The 19,364-nt window shown below is 35.2% G+C and overlaps 1 protein-coding gene across 1 annotated transcript; it reads right to left on the bottom strand.

Annotated features, from left to right (window-relative positions):
• Window positions 1–10,897: 10,897 nt before the first annotated feature.
• LOC110877603 (PLASMODESMATA CALLOSE-BINDING PROTEIN 3) lies at window positions 10,898–17,998 on the bottom strand. Its single transcript, XM_022125765.2, has 3 exons — window positions 17,590–17,998; window positions 17,453–17,486; window positions 10,898–11,283 (listed from the first exon to the last, which is right to left on the bottom strand). Exons 1-3 carry the CDS (start codon window positions 17,894–17,896, stop codon window positions 11,022–11,024), a joined length of 603 nt encoding a protein of 200 aa, XP_021981457.1. The 5' UTR covers window positions 17,897–17,998; the 3' UTR covers window positions 10,898–11,021.
• Window positions 17,999–19,364: the final 1,366 nt, after the last annotated feature.

Here is a 19,364-nt window from a genome sequence, read left to right as displayed (position 1 = left end):
ACAAAACTCCAAGTTATTTTTAAAGTTATAATTACAGGGATTAAGTCTTTGTAATCACCAAATTACAGCCGGTATGTGGGGTTTTGTATACATTACTTGTTTCCCGTCACACTTGGACAAACGGGTAGCCAAGGGGTCATCTGACCACAGTCATAGACACTATTGGACAAATGGGCTAGCCAATAGATGGTCGAGTGACAAATATTGTGGGTAGTTGGTTGATAAACAGAAACATTGTAATCGCTCTTAATACTGTAAATTATAACAAATGAGTCGTTTTAAGTAAACTGAATGATTCACTCAGTATTTCCACGCTGACAAAACCTTTTTCCAACATGTTTCAGGTGATCTGTTGTAAACCAAGGAAAAGTGCCGTGAAGCACTACAAGCTTAAAGGAGTGGCTCAATATAAATAAATAAAGAAACATGTTTTGTAAAATAAAGATTTCCTAGTGAAATCACTTTATTATAAATTACGGAGTTTTGTCCTTAATTTATGTAATAAATCAAACGGGCTTCTCAAGTATTAAAACGATCCTGATAAATTCTTCCGCTGTCACTTTAAATTAATAAATACCACGGGATTCCTGTCTCGCGGCTCCTGACCGGGTCAAACCGGGCGCGTGGGCCATGACAGGAAAAGGTGGTATCAGAGCCACTGATTTAAGCTTACTGCTGATTTAAGCTTATCAAAGTAGTTGAGGAATACTTAAATTTCTGATTGACATTCTGTGATTATGTGTTTTATTAACTGATTATTTGTTAGCTACAGTATGGGTAAACAAAGACTTTCGGCTATCTATCATAAATTAGATACTTCACCTAAAGAAAAAGGAACTTCCTCAAAATACCCAGCAGATATGGATGAAGGAATATTTGTCCGTAAAGCCCAGTTTGAAAAGCCACTTTCTCCCAGTAAAAGAAATTTGATTATTAGGAAAAGTCGAGAGAAAGGAAAGAAATCCCAACCAAAGAAAGTGAAGTTTAATCCGGAAACCCAGGAAATAGGCAATAATCCACCTTGGGAAGACAAATTAGATGAAAAATGGGCAGATCTTTACATGTTAGCCACTGTAGCAGTGAATGCAAACCTTTAAATCAGTATTAGTACCTATAGTACCTACAAGCCAGAAGCTCTAGAAAAAAATTATCCCGTAAATAAATAAGTTACAATAAATCCTAGTGTGTTTAAATTTCAGTTGTTCTTTGTATTAAATAAATTACACGGTATGCAATAATACTTAAATAGTATTTGTGAAATTTTGTGATAAAATTTTAACTTAGCATTTTTGTGCATTTTGCATATATGCTAAACAAGCATGAATGAGCTATCTGAAGCCCTTCAGAATCTCAATCTCTATCCAGTACCAATCGAAGTCTCCAACGACTTTACTGGTTATTTTGCTGATATGGAGGAACCTATGGAATTTCAAGCTCCACCTCCTGAGAAGGCAAAACTTAAGAAAAGAAGAAGATATGTAGGCTGGAGGAAAGTACGTAGGAGAAAACCCGCAACTAGGAGAATTCCAAAAATAGAAAATCCTACGGATAAAGGAAACGGGATCGAGACCGGAGAAAGTTCTAGACCAGCAGGGCGGGGAAAATTCTAGGACGGCAGGAATAGAAATTGGAGAGAATTCTAAACAAACTAAAGAAATAACATTTCAAGAGGAAATAGATCGCTTACTGGCAAGCTGTGATATTATTAGACCTATCAACAACAACCTTTACCCTTACTCCGCTGAAACCCAAATTCCCATAAATTTGGAACCAGTTATCCCAGACCCTCTAATCCACGCTCAACCTTTGAGAATGGACGAGTGGTGGACTAACGATTGGCAGTTTCAGAACATAATAAATAGTCCTTATACCTTTCTCCCTCAATTTGACCCAGAACCTATACCAAACCCGCCGATGAGCAATGAAAACTTAGCCGAACTCCGCCAGTTTGGCGAAGAACTAATAGGTACAGGGAATAGGATCCGGGAAATAGGAGAACAAATCTCCTGGAAATACGACGAAAGGGAGCGTCGCTACTAAACTGCCAGATGACAAAAGAATAGTGGGGTTGGGAAGAATGTTTGTATAATAACAGTAGTAACAAAATATAACTCTGTAAAATAGCTCAGGAATAAAACGTTGTAAGATAAACAGTGTGTATGGATGCCTAATATAATCTATAAAAATGGAAGTCGAGAAATCGACAATTTTGGCTATATATATGAGTTGTAAAAAAAATTATGTGATTATATGCAATTGTTTTGTTAGATTATCAATTGTTTGACACTAATAATTGATACCTATAATAATTATCAGATGGAAAACGCTAGTAATGAACCAGTTAATGAAAGGAATCAATCTGAGCAAAATCAGGAAAACCAATTTATGACTAGGCAAGATATCGAAAATATTGTTGCTCAAGGGATAGCCAATGCTATTCCAGCAATCATGGCTGCTGCTCAGAAACCTGCTGAACCTTAACAAATCATTCCTAGTAAACGTACTCAAGAAGATAACTTCAGTAATAGCGTAAATGGGGGTGGTAATCATGACAATAATAATCCACGGCAGACCCCACTTCCTAAGAAAATGAAAGCTGCAACGCTTGGTTACACTTACAAGGAATTTCTTGCCTGTAAACCAGCAGAATTTGCAGGTAATGAAGGGGCAACTGCAACACTGCGATGGTTAGAGAAAACCGAAGCAGTAATTGCAATAAGTAAATGTGCCGAAGAAGATAAAGTAATGTACGCGTCGCACCTTTTCAAAGAAGGGGCACTGGAATGGTGGAATACGGTACTTCAAGCCAAAGGAAGAAATGCGGCTTATGCCATGAGCTGGGAAGAATTTAAGCAGTTAATGGAAAGAAAATTATGTCCTGAATATGAAAAGGAACAAATGGCAAATAAGTTCCTAACCCACCGGATGATAAGTGTAGATTGTCGAGGATATACTTCGACTTTCTTCGAATATGCTAGAGTGGTACCAACACTGGCTTCGCCAGAACCGGTACTCATTTCTCGCTATATTTGGGGATTAATTGGCGAAATCCGTAATATCATTAAAGCTGCGAGACCTCGCACTATTGATGATGCTGTAGAATTAGCTAATACCTTAACTGATGAACTAGTGCACACAAGAGAAGAAGATCGAAAAAATGAATTAGCTCAAACGATTACCCAAGGAATTCGTGTGGGTAATTTCAAGAAAAGAGGAACTGGACAATCCTCATCTCCTCCTTTCTGCAGAAATTGCAGAAAGAAACACTATGGAAGATGCAATATGACCTGCAATTTTTGCAAAGCTATAGGACATCGTGAAGAAGACTGCAGAAAGAAAACAAGAATCTGCTATAACTGTAGAGAAACTGGACATTTCCAATCAGAATGCCCTAATTTAGCCAAACCAATAGACAATAAAGCGAAGACGGCCGACGGAGCTACAAAGAAGAATGCACGAGCATTTCAACTAACTACTCAAGAAGCAGAACTCATTCCAGATGTGATAGCCGGTACGTTCCTAGTGCATAATGTGTATGCAAAAGTATTATTTGACTCTGGTGCAAACCAAAGTTTTATCAATACTTCATTATGCCAAGCTCTTAATTTACCATTAACCACCCTTAGGCAAATTTTTAGAGTCAAAACGGCAGATGGGAATTCTGTTAACATAGATAAGGTTTTGCAAGAAGGAAAGATAGAACTCTTAGGCTATAAATTTGCTGCAAATCTGTTACCTATGAAATTAGCCGGATTCGATGTCGTGTTAGGAATGGATTGGTTAATAACCAACCATGCTCGAATCCTTTGTGATAAAAAATTCCGTAGAAATTCGTACCCCTACAGGAGAGGTAATTTTAATTACGGGAGATAAGCCATGAAAACCATTGAAATTCATTTCAGTAATGAAGTTGGCTAGTTATTCAAGAAAACAAGAGGTAGTGTATATGATTTCTGTAATCATTAACACCAAAAGTAAGGAACTTCAGGACATCCCGGTAGTCTCAGAATACCCAGATGTCTTTCCAGGAGAATTACCCGGGTTACCACCCGATAGAGAAGTAGAGTTTAGAATTCATCTAATTCCTGGAACTATACCGATAGCTAAAGCACCTTATCGGTTAGCACCCATAGAAATGTTAGAATTGAAAAAGCAGTTAGATGGATTACTAAGCAAAGGTTTCATACAACCTAGTTCATCCCCTTGGGGAGCACCAGTGTTGTTTGTGAAAAAGAAAGATGGATCAATGCGAATGTGTATTGATTATAGGGAGTTGAATAAGGTTACAATTAAGAATCGATACCCATTACCTAGGATTGAGATCTTTTTGATCAACTCCAGGGAGCTAGGTATTTTTCTAAAATAGACTTACGCTCCGGATATCACCAATTGAAAGTACAAGAGGAAGACATACCTAAAACTGCTTTCAGAACTAGGTATGGTCATTATGAGTTTACAGTCATGCCCTTCGGATTAACGAATGCACCCGCAGCATTCATGGACATGATGAATCGGATCTGTAAACCATATTTGGATAAATTTGTAATTGTCTTCATCGACGATACACTTATTTATTCCAAAAGTCAGGAAGAACATTGTGAGCATCTATATGCACTTTTAACTTTGTTAAGGAAGGAAAAGCTTTACGCCAAATTCTCGAAGTGTGAATTCTGGCTGCAAGAAGTGCAATTTTTAGGTCATGTGGTGAATCACGAAGGTATTCATGTAGATCCTGCTAAAATAGAAGCAATTACTAAATGGAAGGTCCCGCAATCAGCTATAGAAGTTAGAAGCTTTCTAGGTTTAGCTGGATACTATAGACGATTTATCAAAGATTTTTCTAAGATAGCTGTACCCTTGACTAAGCTGACCTGTAAAGCAGTTAAGTTTGAATGGGGACCCAGACAAAAAGATGCCTTAAAGATTTTAAAGCAAAAGTTGACAAATGCTCCAATTTTAGCTTTGCCAGAAGGAACTGAAGATTTTGAAGTATATTGTGATGCTTCAAAATTAGGATTTGGATGTGTGTTGATGCAACGCAAGAGGGTAATTGCGTATGCCTCCAGGCAATTGAAGAAACACGAGGAAAATTATACAACACATGACTTAGAGTTAGGAGCTATAATATTTGCCCTTAAGATTTGGAGACATTATCTGTATGGAAGCAAGTTTACTGTTTATACATATCATAAGAGTTTAAGGTACATATTTGGGCAAAAAGAATTGAACATGAGACAAAGAAGATGGATGGAAATCCTAAGCGATTACGACTGTGATATTCAATATCACGAAGGAAAGGCGAACGTAGTTGCAGATGCCTTAAGTCGTAAGTATCATGAGAAGCAACGACGAGTTCGTATGCTTAGATTAAATCTACACTTAGATTTAATGGAACAATTGAAGAAAGCTCAAGAAACAGCAATCAAAGACAGTGCTGAAGGAATGAAAGGATATATAAAGGAACTAGAGCAAGGAAAGGATGGAATTTGGAGATTCCATAAGAAAAGAATTTGGGTACCTAAGCAAGGAGAATTAAGAGAAAAGATTTTAGAAGAAGCTCATAAATCTAGGTATACCATGCATCCAGGAAATAATAAGATGTACCAAGATTTAAGAAATAATTTCTGGTGGATAGGTATGAAAAAGGATATAGCTAGATACGTATTTAAATGTCTAACTTGTTCACAAGTAAAGGCAGAACATCAGAAACCTTCAGGACTACTACAACAATTAGAGATGCCAGTATGGAAATGGGAACTCATAACAATGGATTTTGTTACTAAGTTACCCAAAACCAGAAAAGGTAATGATGCGATTTGGGTAATTGTGGATCGATTAACCAAATCAGCTCATTTTCTACCCATGAAAGAAACCTTTAGCATGGAAAGGTTAGCCAAGTTGTACGTAGACGAAGTAGTATCCTTACATGGAGTTCCGCTTTCCATTGTATCAGATAGGGATAGTCGTTTCACTTCTCATTTCTGGACTAGTTTCCAGGAAGCAATGGGAACCCGACTAAATTTAAGTACTGCCTATCATCCACAAACAGACGGACAAAGTGAAAGAACGATACAAACCCTGGAAGACATGCTCCGAGCATGTGTAATTGATTTTGGTGGTAACTGGGATAACCACTTACCTCTAATTGAATTCTCCTATAACAATAGTTATCATTCAAGCATTGAAGCTGCCCCATTCGAAGCACTGTATGGACGCATGTGCAGAACTCCAGTTTGTTGGGCAGAAATAGGAGAAAGTCAATTGTCAGGTCCTGAAATTGTACAAGAAACCACTGAAAAGATAACTCAAATCAAAGAAAGATTAAAAACGGCACGAGATCGCCAGAAAAGCTACGCAGACAATCGCCGCAAGCCGCTCGAGTTCCAAGTCGGAGACAAGGTACTTTTAAAAGTTTCTCCTTGGAAAGGAGTAGTACGATTCGGTAAGAAAGGAAAACTGAGTCCAAGGTACGTAGGACCTTTCCCGGTAATCCAATGAATAGGACCAGTTGCTTATCGTTTACAACTACCAGAAGAACTAGCTGGAGTACATAATGTGTTTCATGTATCCAATCTCAAGAAATGTCTATCAGACGAATCCCTGGTACTCTTCAAGATGTAGAGATAAACGAAAGGTTAAAATTTGTAGAAAAACCACTGCAAATAGAAGACAGAAAAGTCAAGTTTCTCAAACACAAGCGACTAGTGCTGGTCAAAGTCAAATGGAATTCAAAAAGAGGACCTAAATACACCTGGGAGCTGGAATCAGAGATGAAGCGCAAATATCCTCACTTATTCCAATAAATCTCGAGGACGAGATTTTAAATAAGGTGGGGAGGATGTAAGGACTCTCAAAATTTCCTAAAAATACCCGTAGTTATAAAACCCGGACCTCTGAAACCCTAAACCATATTAAAAATCAAGAAAAACAAAATTCTGGGTCTCAGACGGGCCGCGTAAAAGACAAGCCTTGTCTTACGCGGGCCGCGTCAACTTAAGGTTGACCGGATAAGGATGCCGGGCCACGTGTTGACCATCTGGGGGCCTACTTGTGATCAATCAACCCTATGCCTAGACTAGGCGGCCACGCGGGCCGCGTAAGGTAAACATGTGGGTTTACGCGGGCCGCGTAAAACCCAAATTTCAGCTATAAATAGCCTGTTGCATGCAGAGTTCACTGGTGTCGAAATCTTTTCATAAAAACGAGTTCTTACTACTCTAAAGTCGAAATTTCAATTAGTAGCGAGGTGCTGCGACGATACCGGGTATTAACTCGATCGCTATTACGATTCAACGTCCGATCGATTGAAACTATCCAACGAATGTTTAAGTGCTGCTCAATTTGGGTTTATACTTTGTCATTTGTCGTTAATTCGATGGATGTTTAAGTATCGCACTTTGTCATTTTTTGTGAGGGTTTAATCTCGTGAATTGTCGTAAATGTTGTATTAGTTACTAACCCCGTTCGTATGCATTGTATTTAAATTAGGTCAAAAAGGCTAAGCAGTAGATTAAACTCTGCCCGTATAAATCTGCAAGGCGAGTCATTCTCTTTTTAGCAACTGTTTTACAAAACTCCAAGTTATTTTTAAAGTTATAATTACAGGGATTAAGTCTTCGTAATCACCAAATTACAGCCGGTATGTGGGGTTTTGTATACATTACTTGTTTCCCGTCACACTTGGACAAACGGGTAGCCAAGGGGTGATCTGACCACAGTCATAGACACTATTGGACAAATGGGCTAGCCAATAGATGGTCGAGTGACAAATACTGTGGGTAGTTGGTTGATAAACAGAAACATTGTAATCGCTCTTAATACTGTAAATTATAACAAATGAGTCGTTTTAAGTAAACTGAATGATTCACTCGGTATTTCCACGCTGACAAAACCTTTTTCCAACATGTTTCAGGTGATCTGTTGTAAACCAAGGAAAAGTGCCGTGAAGCACTACAAGCTTAAAGGAGTGGCTCAATATAAATAAATAAAGAAACATGTTTTGTAAAATAAAGATTTCCCAGTGAAATCACTTTATTATAAATTACGGAGTTTTGTCCTTAATTTATGTAATAAATCAAACGGGCTTCTCAAGTATTAAAACGATCCTGATAAATTCTTCCGTTGTCACTTTAAATTAATAAATACCACGGGATTCCTGTCTCGCGGCTCCTGACCGGGTCAAACCGGGCGCGTGGCCCGTGACAGAAAGCATTCAGGACCATTTTACCATTTTTCTGCATAATATTAGTGTGTTAATTTGCTGAATTTTGCTGAATTCAGCACTTTGGGGGAGTTTTAGTTACTTTCCGGCACTTAAACTTATCACTATCAAGGCAGTTTTATGATCCTTACTTTTCTATACACTATACTAGTGTAGTACGTAGTTTCTAGCTCATTTTGTGTCTAAATGCGCTGTCTGTCTATGTGCTACGTTCTGTCAGCATTTTCCTGTCTTATCATATAACTATGCTAACTGTACTTAATGCATCATTTAAGGCAATACAGCTTTCATGCAATATTGGTATGACATTAAACAATGTATGATGCACATGTATGTATATGGCAGTAATCAGAAAGCAGTTAATTGCAAATTTAGCACAGTCATTAAGCTCTAATCATGGTTAATTAATTGTACGTATACCTGGATGTTTTACAGTTGTCACACCCGAAACACGTAAACACGAACGCGACATGAAATCTTATCGTGTCATATTTTCGAAACACGAACACGAACCTGTCAATAAACAGGTTACACGAAACGAACTGTTAAGACACGAAAAAATAACCAACGTATCATACGACCTGTTTAAGACACGAACGCGGCCTGTTAAGACACAAACATGTTATGTTTAAGACACGCACACGACCTGTTAAGACATGAACACGACCTGTTTAAGACATGAACACGATAGAATTGGGGAAACTGTGAACTGAGTTGGGAATGGTGGTGTTTGTGAGAGAGATTTAAAAATTAGGGTTTGGATTGTGGAAAAAGAACTGTGTGTGTTTGTGTATAATTCATCCCAGGTCCCACGACTGATGACCCCATGTCCAACAGGTTAACAGGTTTTAACCTGTTTAGACACGAAACCTATTAAGGTCTTATCGTGTTGACCTGTTTTAGACACGAAACCTGTTAAGGTTAGACACGAAACATGATAACTTCGTGTAGGTCCGTGTCGTGTTATCGTGTCCGTGTCAGAATTGCTAGCCCTACTAATTGGGTGGGTGACAAATACTGATTTGAGTAATTGAAAGATATAAACAAATGTAAAAACCCTTAGCGTTGTAATTATAATATGTTTTTTTGTACAAATTGAATGAGCTCACCAGTATTTTTCGCTGATAAAATGTTTTTAAAACGCGTTTCAGGTGATTTACAGTGAAGAGAGGAAAAGTGCTATGAGGCACTCAAGCTTAAATAAGTGGCTATGTGACCTGAATAAAATGTGTTTTGTAATCAAGGGTTTATCCTTGTGAAAATCCTTTATGTAAGTATGGATTTCATCTCACAGTTTATGAAATGAAAACTAAGGTGTTTTGAGAACTTTGATATTTTTCCTGACACCCGGTCCTGATGAAAATTCCGCTGTGAAAATTTTAATAAACACCGGTACCACTTGTATCTGCTCGCGACTCCCGCCCAGGGTGGGTGGAGGGTGTGACAGAAGGAGCCACTAGTTTAATCTAATTAAGTATTGTGAAAATACTTAAAATTAGTAATCAGGACATAAATGAAATAACTTTTGTGAACACTGTGATACTAACCAAATATTATATATACGGTTTTCGGAGTTTGTTGTTTTTATTGTTTTAGGCTAACAGTATGAGCGATAGAGAGATGTCCAAAGCTTTCCAAAACATATATGTTAACAGTTCAGATATGGAAATTATTGAAGATCAAGCCGTACACAAACCGGATATGAAACAGACAAAGATGAACCTGTGATATTCCAAGCTCAACCATTAGATAAAGCACCACCTAAAAAGAGGGGATGGCATTGGAAGAGAAAGAGGGAGAAAAGGAAGAAGAAGAAGAAACCAACAACAACAAAAACAAAACCCACTGGCGAACCAATCGGAAAACCAACCAAAGGATAAAGTTCAAACCTAGCACCCATGCCACTGTCATGGAAAGAGTTAAACCAACGTCTGGCCAATTGTGAAATATTCAGGCCGATAACCGATGAGATCAACCTTAATATGCCACCCTACTCATCAATACTAATGAACCCAGAACCTATGAACCCTGAACCACTCCTGCCACAACAACCACTCCCAAACTCAGTTGAAGAATGATGGGCCGATGATTGGGAGAAAACATTGAGCAGCTAGGGAAAAAACTTAAAAAGCATGTAAAATACAAGTCAGTTTGCTTGAAATATTTCATTGAGCAAGTTGATGTGCATCTTCTAATTTTTCACTTTTGAATAACACAGTAGGAAATAAATAAGCCTTGGACAATAGAACAAAACATAATATTTATGCAAATATAAAATAAGAACCGCAAGTGAACATCAAACAAAGTATTAAGTTCATTGAATTTATGAAAGCAAATACATACATGAGTTTTATGACTGTGAAAGCCATGGCAGAACACAACAATGCTTCACCTCTTCGCGGCTCCTCTCGTTTGTCCCTCTCTATTTTCGTCACTTTCGTCACAAAAACGAACATGAAGCGGTGAAACAAATCGATTTTGAGACGGATGCGGGTCTTGTATTAATCAGTTTTAATAATATGATCATTATCCTTATGAATAGTTTGTAGTTTTTTAAAGAATGCCAATAGATCATATGCTTTGTTATCTTGTTCTACCATTTTTTTATTAAAAATTGAGATTATGTACAAAAGTTGTGTAATTTTGAAACAATCAATAAATTCGAATTCAATGAACTTGCAAAATGATGAAACTGGTCAATAAGATAATAAATAGTATTATAAAAACATGAGACAGAAAATACAATTGCATAACTTACAACAAAATTGTCCTAAATACCTAATTTGCAGAACAAAATATGCTACAAAAACATCCACAAGGTTAACACTAAGAAAATTAGGTTTGGAAACTGAATTTTCAAAATGGAGAAGTCAAACAAAGCTCTAGCATTTGATGGTGTGGCTAAGGTAGGTACCATGCCAAACGGATTTAGGCCCCCAGCACCCGCAAATAACGGTGTAGAGGTGGATGGTGGTGGTGGTGGTGTGATGTATGTAGTTGGAGTGACGATTGTTGTGGCTGCGCCTCCTCCTCCAGGAGGAATAATAATACCTCCCGCCACGCTATCAATACAAAAACATAACATTATAAACATGATGTTAACTGATCTATACGTACTTTTTGATCATATATATTTTCTCTGATTATACACATTAGATCTATGAATTTTAAACAACATTGCTAAATCCACCCAAAATAAATTTAGTTCTTGTCACATAAAACAATTCATTTTTAAAATCATTCTATAAAATAAATCGTATCATACAACATTAATAATTTAATAATAATTATATGAGTAAATTACTTTTTGAGTCCTTGTGTTTTAGTATTTTAACCATTTGAGTACAAAATCGAAATATTTAACGCCCTGAGTCTCTAGACGCTTTTTTATAACCATTTGAATCATTTTGAGTCCAATCTTTTTTTTTAACAAAATTGGACTCAAACCGTCATAAAATGAACAAAATTGGGCTCAAAACGTTATAAAATAAATGGCTAGGGACTCAGAGCATTAAACATTTTGATTTTGGACTCAAGTGGTTAAAACCATTAAAACATAGGGACTCAAAAAGTAATTTACTCTAATTATATATATATATATATATATATATATATATATATATATATATATATATATATATATATATATATATATATATATATATATATATATATATATATATATATATTTGACCATTTAAAAAATTACTAGGTTGAAACCCCATGTATTACACGGGTTGCATTAATGCAATTTTATAAAATAAATAATAAAAAAGATACATCTTTTAAAAAAACTCGTATATTGAGCGTGTTGAATAAAATAATGTCATATGTTAACACAAATAGTCATCAAGAATTATCTTTTGAAAATGAACATTGATGTACTATTTACTTATTATAATATTTTACTTTGTTTAAAAAAAACTTGTATGTTGCACGTATTGAATAAAATATAATGTAATATGTTAACACATCCATTCGTCAAGATTTATCTTTTAAAAATTAATGTACTATTTACTTTTTATAACATTTTACTTTGTTTTTTACTTATTATTATCTTAAAAACATACGTATTACATGGGGTTGAATTTCGTTTTTATGATATATTCAAATTATGAGATACAATTATTTAGTGGGAACCTTTGATCCTAATTTACCATAATTTTAATCACCGAACTCCAAAGTATATATCTACTCATAATAAAAACAAGAGAAAGGATCACATTCACGACAAATCTTTCATACGAAGTGTACGTGACATGGAGATGAGGATAAGTGGGATTGGCTTGAATGGTAATTTAGTCCTTTCTCACCTGAAACAACTTTCCCCTTTGATTTTCAAACGGCTATAACTTTTTCATGCGTTAATATTAAAAAAAAAAGAATTACATCGTATTAACGAGTATTTCATTCTCTTTAATTCGAGCAGCTTATTGCTATAGTTTTCTTAAAAAAATTACATAACACTGAATACCCATTACGTGATTACACATTTTACATAAACCATTATGTGATTACACATTCAATATAAAACTATTACGTGATTACACATTCAATATGATTTGTTATAACTAATGTTATTATAATTAACTCATACCGTAATCACTCAATGTAGCTTCACATAAAATATAGTATAATGAAATCACGCTATCACGATATGGGAATTCAAAATCACGTAGTCATGTAATATGGATATTCTCTCTTGTACATGATCTTTTATCATAAAAACAAACGTTTATGTTTATCTAAAGTTTTGTTTAAAATCATGATTACTAATTTTTTGTTTAAAATTGTTGTTGTTGTTGTCTAATATGATCATAATAAAAACAAACGTTTATCCTTATCTAAATATTTGTTCTTATCTAATATTTTGTTTAAAATTATTATTATTTAATATGAGAGATAAATAGAAAAATTAGGTGACAAAGCATCAGAAAGTGACGTGTCCAAATAAGATTTTCATTTATTAGTATAGAAAGATTTTGAAACACATTTTGCTTTTTAAATTTTGAAACTCATCACCTCAGCGTTCATCATTGACAACTAAACCCCCTCAACCTTTTAAAAACTTTATAAAATATCATTTCAGCCCCTCTGGAGTTTTATGTGCTTATATTTATGTATAGGTCGGTATAAATTCAAATTAACTTACGTTTTGATATAATTTTTCCCCAGCATGAGTCACATCAAATATAATACGTTTTCATGCTTATATAATAGACGCATTCAGTTGGTGTATGGTTTGACATAAATTTTGTTTGAAAATGAGTTTGATCAAACATAATACGTTTTTATTAGATGGTATAAATTGGAGTTATTTTACGTTTAATGAGTCGTATCATACGTTTTGGTGCTTATTTTATTGACGTTTTCAGTTAGTCTACGTTTTGACGTTTATGCATGGGTTCGTATAAATTCAAGTTAGTTTACATTTCAACGTAATGACATTTTGACCCCCTCGATCTTTACGTGCTTATTTCTATGTACCTATGGTATAAATTCAATTTGGTTTACATTTCGATGTAATTTTATTTTTTATTTATTTATTATTTTTTTTGAAAATGAGTCATGCTTATTTCCATATACGTGTTGGTATAAATTCGGTTTGATTTATGTTTCCACGTAATTTTTTTTTTCAAAAATGATTCATGTCAAGTATAATACGTTTTTGTACTTATTTTTATGATCCATAAGCAATTGAAAAAAAAAACAGTACGCATAAATCACATTAAAAGAACCGATCCTCGTAACGCAAGGAATCAATTCTAGTTTATAATTAATTTTAGAAGACACTTTAAATCATCATTTGTAGTATTTATGATTTGTGTTTTAGTGTATTTAAATCCACCGAATAATTTATATCCGGCTCTTTAGTTTTAGTTTTAACTCAAAATTTAGAATTAATTTTAACTCCAAATTTAGATTTTTTAGGGATTGAGAGAGTAAATAAAAACTAAAAAAAGTAAAGTAATAATAAAAAAATAAAATAACAAAGAAAAGTAATAATATATCAAGATAAAAGAACATTCCGCCAAAAGTGAATTGACTAGTCAAAGGTGATGCGGGCCCACCTTCCACTTAAATTCTTTGATTATTTTATTTTGTTTTTCATTGATTATTTTATTTTCTTTTTTCATGAGAAAGTAAAAGAAAAAGGATGAAAGCAATCATTACATTCGAAAAATATTATCTGTAAATTTTCAAATTATCTTTTTCTCGCTCTTTTATAAATATTGAGACCCTGCCCGCGTTGCGAGGCATTATGCCAAATATATTTCTCTCTCGTAACATGTATGTCTGTGTTTCAGTTATTTATACATACTACTCATAATACAATCTCGAAAAAAACTACATCGATTCAACCAATTAAAACAAAATACTATCATTCTTTTGCTAAAAAAAACTAAAATGATGAATAAAAATTACACTAAGCCAACCAATTAAAACAAAACACTACCATAGTTTTGTCAAAAAAAAACCGATGGCATGTCGGTAATTTTACACTGGGAACAAAATCGTAATTTGACAGGAAAAAAACAAAAATAATAGCAAAACTGTAAATTTAAACGGGTTAAAATCGTAATTTAGCTGGACCAATATGGAATTATGGTGCCTGACACTATTCCCCTAGATGAAATTTGTGTGTATATAAAATTCACTTAATAATCAACATATGTATCAAATATATTTTCACATATACACCGTTTAGTTTATCTATAAATTTATTTTAACTACCAAGATAAATTATATACTATTATATACTAATAAAAACAAAACTCAATGAACAGTAATTGAGTAAATTATATAAGTAATTGAGTAAATTATATAAAACAAACTAAATCAATAGCGATCTAGGAAATATAAGAATATGGGGTATGGGCCGGGGTTGTGACGTGGGTTGAGTACAAACGCCCAAGTCACCATCCCGGGTGGGCTTGGGTTTCGGCGTAGCCCTTTGAGCAGGGGTTTCAGCCAGGGCGATGGGCGGGGCTATCAAGATGACATGGCGGGATCTCATTGGCCAAGACAAGTAGCCGTTTGGGCTAGCCATTGGCCAACGGCTATGTGTTAAAAAAAAAAGATCTGGGAAATATTATAATATGGGGTATGGGGCGGAGGTTGTGGCGTGGGTTGGGTACAAATGCCCAAGTCACCACCCCGGGTGGGCTTGGGTTTCGGCGTGGCCCCTTGGGCGGGGGTTTCAGCCCGGGCGTTGGGCGGGGCTATCAAGATGACATGGCGGGATCTCATTGGCCAAGACAAGTAGCCGTTTGGGCTAGCCGTTGGCCAACGGCTATGTGTTAAAAAAGATCTAAGAATTATTAGAATATGGGGTATGGGGCGGGGGTTGTGGCGTGGGTTGGGTATAAACGTCCAAATAACCACCCCGGGTGGGCTTGGGTTTCGGCGTGGCCTCTTGGGCGGCGGTTTTAGCCCGGGCATTGGGCGGGGCTATCAAGATGACATGACGGGATCTCATTGGCCAAGACAAGTAGCCGTTTGGGCTAGCCGTTGGCCAACGGCTATGTGTTAAAAAAAGATCTAGGAAATATTAGAATATGGGGTATGGGGCGGGGGTTGTGGCGTGGGTTGGGTACAAACGCCCAAATCACCACCCCGGGTAGGCTTGGGTTTCGGCGTGGCCTCTTGGGCGGGGTTTTCAGCCCGGGCGTTGGGCGGGGCTATCAAGATGACATGGTGGGATCTCATTGGCCAAGACAAGTAGCCGTTTGGGCTAGCCGTTGGCCAACGGCTATGTGTTTAAAAAAATATCTATTCACTATAAATACTCACACTTCTATTCATTTTTTACCACAACTACTCCGCCTCTTCTATAATGATCTCTATCTTATTTTTAAAAAAAAATTCTCATCCAACCACAATACGAAAAAATGAATCCTCATAATCGAGGTTTTGACCCGAAAAATCCGTGGGCATTCCAAGAAACACCTAGCCCAGCATCCAATCGTCCAATTGCTCCCTTTTTAATGCACTCCACGATGCCGGATATGACTGGTTACGCATCGTTTATCTCGAATCGTTTGAAGAATGATGTCAGTCAGTTTACTTACTGTGTGTATAAAAGGTAATCTAAACTGTGCAATTACTTGTATTGCTACGTTGTTACAGGATTTTATGAGCTCGGTACCAATCGGCACCGAAAATACCGTTACCGAAATCCCCAAAAGTATGTATCGGTACCGAATATACCTGGTACGGTACGGTTCGGTACCGGTTGGTACTGGTACAACACCGGTATTTGAGGGTAAAAATCGGTGAACACCGGTACCGAAAATATGTTACGTTTTAGTTCGAGCTACTTTTTGTTATTTGACATGTTTTGTCATTCTTATAGAAGGATTTGGTTTAGCGCGCCGCAACGCACGCGCATGGTAAACAACTAGTATTATTAGAAAGAGTGTGTATGCATTCTTAAAAAGTGAAGAATTATTGCATGTAAGTGAAATAGATCCTTTAACATCATATTGAAAAAGAAATAAAAAAAAAAAGAAGTGTATTTTGGATTAGTAATCTCTTAATTTCCATATTTCACCAATTTTAAAATTGCTTTAATTCCTAAAACCAATGCAAGGAAATAACTGGTATTACAAAAAAAAAAGTTTTGGATTTCTTTTCTACCAGGGTAGATAAAATCGATTATAATAATATATTTTCAGGCGTAGCCAAGTTTAATACAAAAATAAAATTAATAAATAACCCAAAGAAAGCATAAAAAATTATACATTCTGTTATTGTTATCCATAAAATATGTAATCAACAATATTATTCTCTTTCTAACTTTAGATATATTTACCAAACAATATAAACAAAAGCAATATAAAATTCATGAAATTCTAGCTTACGATTTGTTCGATATTGAACATGTCTCTTATCTGTAAATCTGTAATACTAATAATAATTAGTGAGCAACACAACACAATGATTATTAGAATTAACTTATAAGTCAAGTAAACTTATTTTAACCAATTATGAGATGGATAGACAATGTTTATAATTATAGATAAACATATAGTAATAATAAACTACTTTTTTTTTTTTTTGATTAAACTTGTTTTTTTGATCGACAAACAGTAACTTAAATTCTAAACTAACCGCAATAACCTTTAAGACAAATCGAAATATTTCTAGTCATATAACCCATATAATTATTCTAAATATAAATATATTTATATAAAATATGGAAACCAACGTATAACAAAAGCTACAAACCTCGGTGAAGCCGGATAGTTGCATGATCCATAACCTTTAAACACAAAAAAAAAAAAAAAAAAAAAAAAAAAATCAAACATTAATCAACTGTAAAGAAACAAAAATGTTTGATAAAACCATAAAACTAGTAAACTAACTTGGATCGGTTTTGGCAATGGTGGCAGTGCCAGCAAAGTCACATGATCCGGGAGCCATGGATCGGCGCATGTAATAGCTATTAAAGGCATATGAGGCGTGTGCTTGAATTGTGTTAGGAAGAAAACACAATCCAGACGGCTGTATTGGCGCGCAATCAGCTCCTGCGCCGCATGCATAGTCAAGAGCCGCCTGTAACGCCTCTCTTGAGGCTTCGCTCCTGACTACGCACCATGTTGCAGCCACGATGCGGCTGTAGAGAACCACCAGCACCACCGTTGTTACCGCCCGGTATAGGATGATTTCCATTTGAGCAAAGTGTTTGTGAAGTAAAGCAAGACAACTACACACACTAGAGTGTGCTGGTAAAGCTAAAGATGGATGATGGGGAGTGACTTTTGTGAGGGAATATATGATTGTATGATTTGTTTGAATAGAATATGTAATATAATTAACATGAATATGAATAACTTCTTTTACTTTTTATGTAAGATTGTTTGTTGTGTAATTTTATTTCGTTTGTTGTGTATTAGTGAATAGATTACTATGAGATAGTGTATTAAGCTGTTAAGTTCACTATATTTTTTTACCATTACTAGGGGTTAAGTTATTGTACAAAGACTTCTAAAAATAAGAAGTGTACAAAGACACAATAGATCGCACAAGATGACACAATATCGGACAAAATATAACACAATGCGAAAAATATAACACAATGTTGAGGAAAAAAGACACAATGAGTAGCAAAAAAGACACAATGATGTGAATATATAGAAGACACAATAATAAATAAAAGACAAAATGATAATAAACAGAACTTTTAAAATCTACAACCTATAAATCAAAAGTGAAAACCTAAAATCTCACATCGTAGAGTTCGATTAGACGGTTTCAATGCCGCTTGAATGAGGTCAATTTGAAATCCGTTTGATACCCTTTGTACGACTTCTTATTTTTAGGAGCCTTTGTATTTGAACATAAACATACTACAATAGCTTAAATAATTAAAATTATAAAGCTAACAATTATCAAAAGTTGAAAATTTTAGTGGAAATGTGTAGGAATTTTTTTGACGCATTTACGAGGAAAATGACATTATATCAATAATTAAACTTGTCATAAAAAAATCGGAGGAAACTTATGACTTTTATCCAACGAAATTCAAGTTACTTGGTAGTTGGCCGCTAATTAGGGTTGTATGCCTATTTCTTCCAAAAATGTATAGGAATTTCCAACACAATTTTTTTTGTTGGAAATTTTCGTTTGAAACTTTTGGTTTTAATCTTTTTTACGACAAATGTTACTCTACTCTATCTTTACACCAAATATTACAAAATCCCCTTTGCCTAGTTTTGAATTTGAGACCTCCCCTCTAAGAAGCATGCGCCTCTATCAAACGGGCTATCCCCACATTGCTTTTTTGCTCTTTAATCTAGTCGTTAACAGTTTAATACAGTATCTCATATTATTTTTCAACAACAAATTACACGATCAAAGATTACTATTGTCATGATCATTATCATATGTACTGGCGGATGTAGATTTTTTTTTCTTGAGGGGAAGAAGTTTTTAGGTGTGCATTGTCATTCGAGTCGGGTTTAGTTGAGTCAAGGTATGTTTGGCAATAGTAGCTGGTAGCTGTAGCTCATGGCTATAGCTTTTTAGATATACTTAGGTGTTTGACAGAGTAGCCGAAACTTTTAATAAAATGTATAAAATAATCAAAATGGACACAACTAAAAAGTTTATTATCTTTAAAGGTTAAAATAGTCATTTT

Source organism: Helianthus annuus, chromosome 1 (genome assembly GCF_002127325.2).
Source record: "Helianthus annuus cultivar XRQ/B chromosome 1, HanXRQr2.0-SUNRISE, whole genome shotgun sequence".
NCBI lineage: Eukaryota > Viridiplantae > Streptophyta > Magnoliopsida > Asterales > Asteraceae > Helianthus > Helianthus annuus.
Note: the sequence above shows the minus strand (reverse complement) of the source record. Positions and strands in the feature narration are given on the sequence as shown.

What these genes read in the sequence shown, in the direction of transcription:
- LOC110877603 (XM_022125765.2), bottom strand. Translation starts at nt 17,896, where the DNA reads ATGGAAATCATCCTATACCGGGCGGTAACAACGGTGGTGCTGGTGGTT. An exon ending in CATTGCCAAAACCGATCCAA is followed by an intron (nt 17,487 to 17,589) that starts GTTAGTTTACTA and finishes TTGTGTTTAAAG; the next exon opens with GTTATGGATCATGCAACTAT. An exon ending in AACTATCCGGCTTCACCGAG is followed by an intron (nt 11,284 to 17,452) that starts GTTTGTAGCTTT and finishes TTGTATTGATAG; the next exon opens with CGTGGCGGGAGGTATTATTA.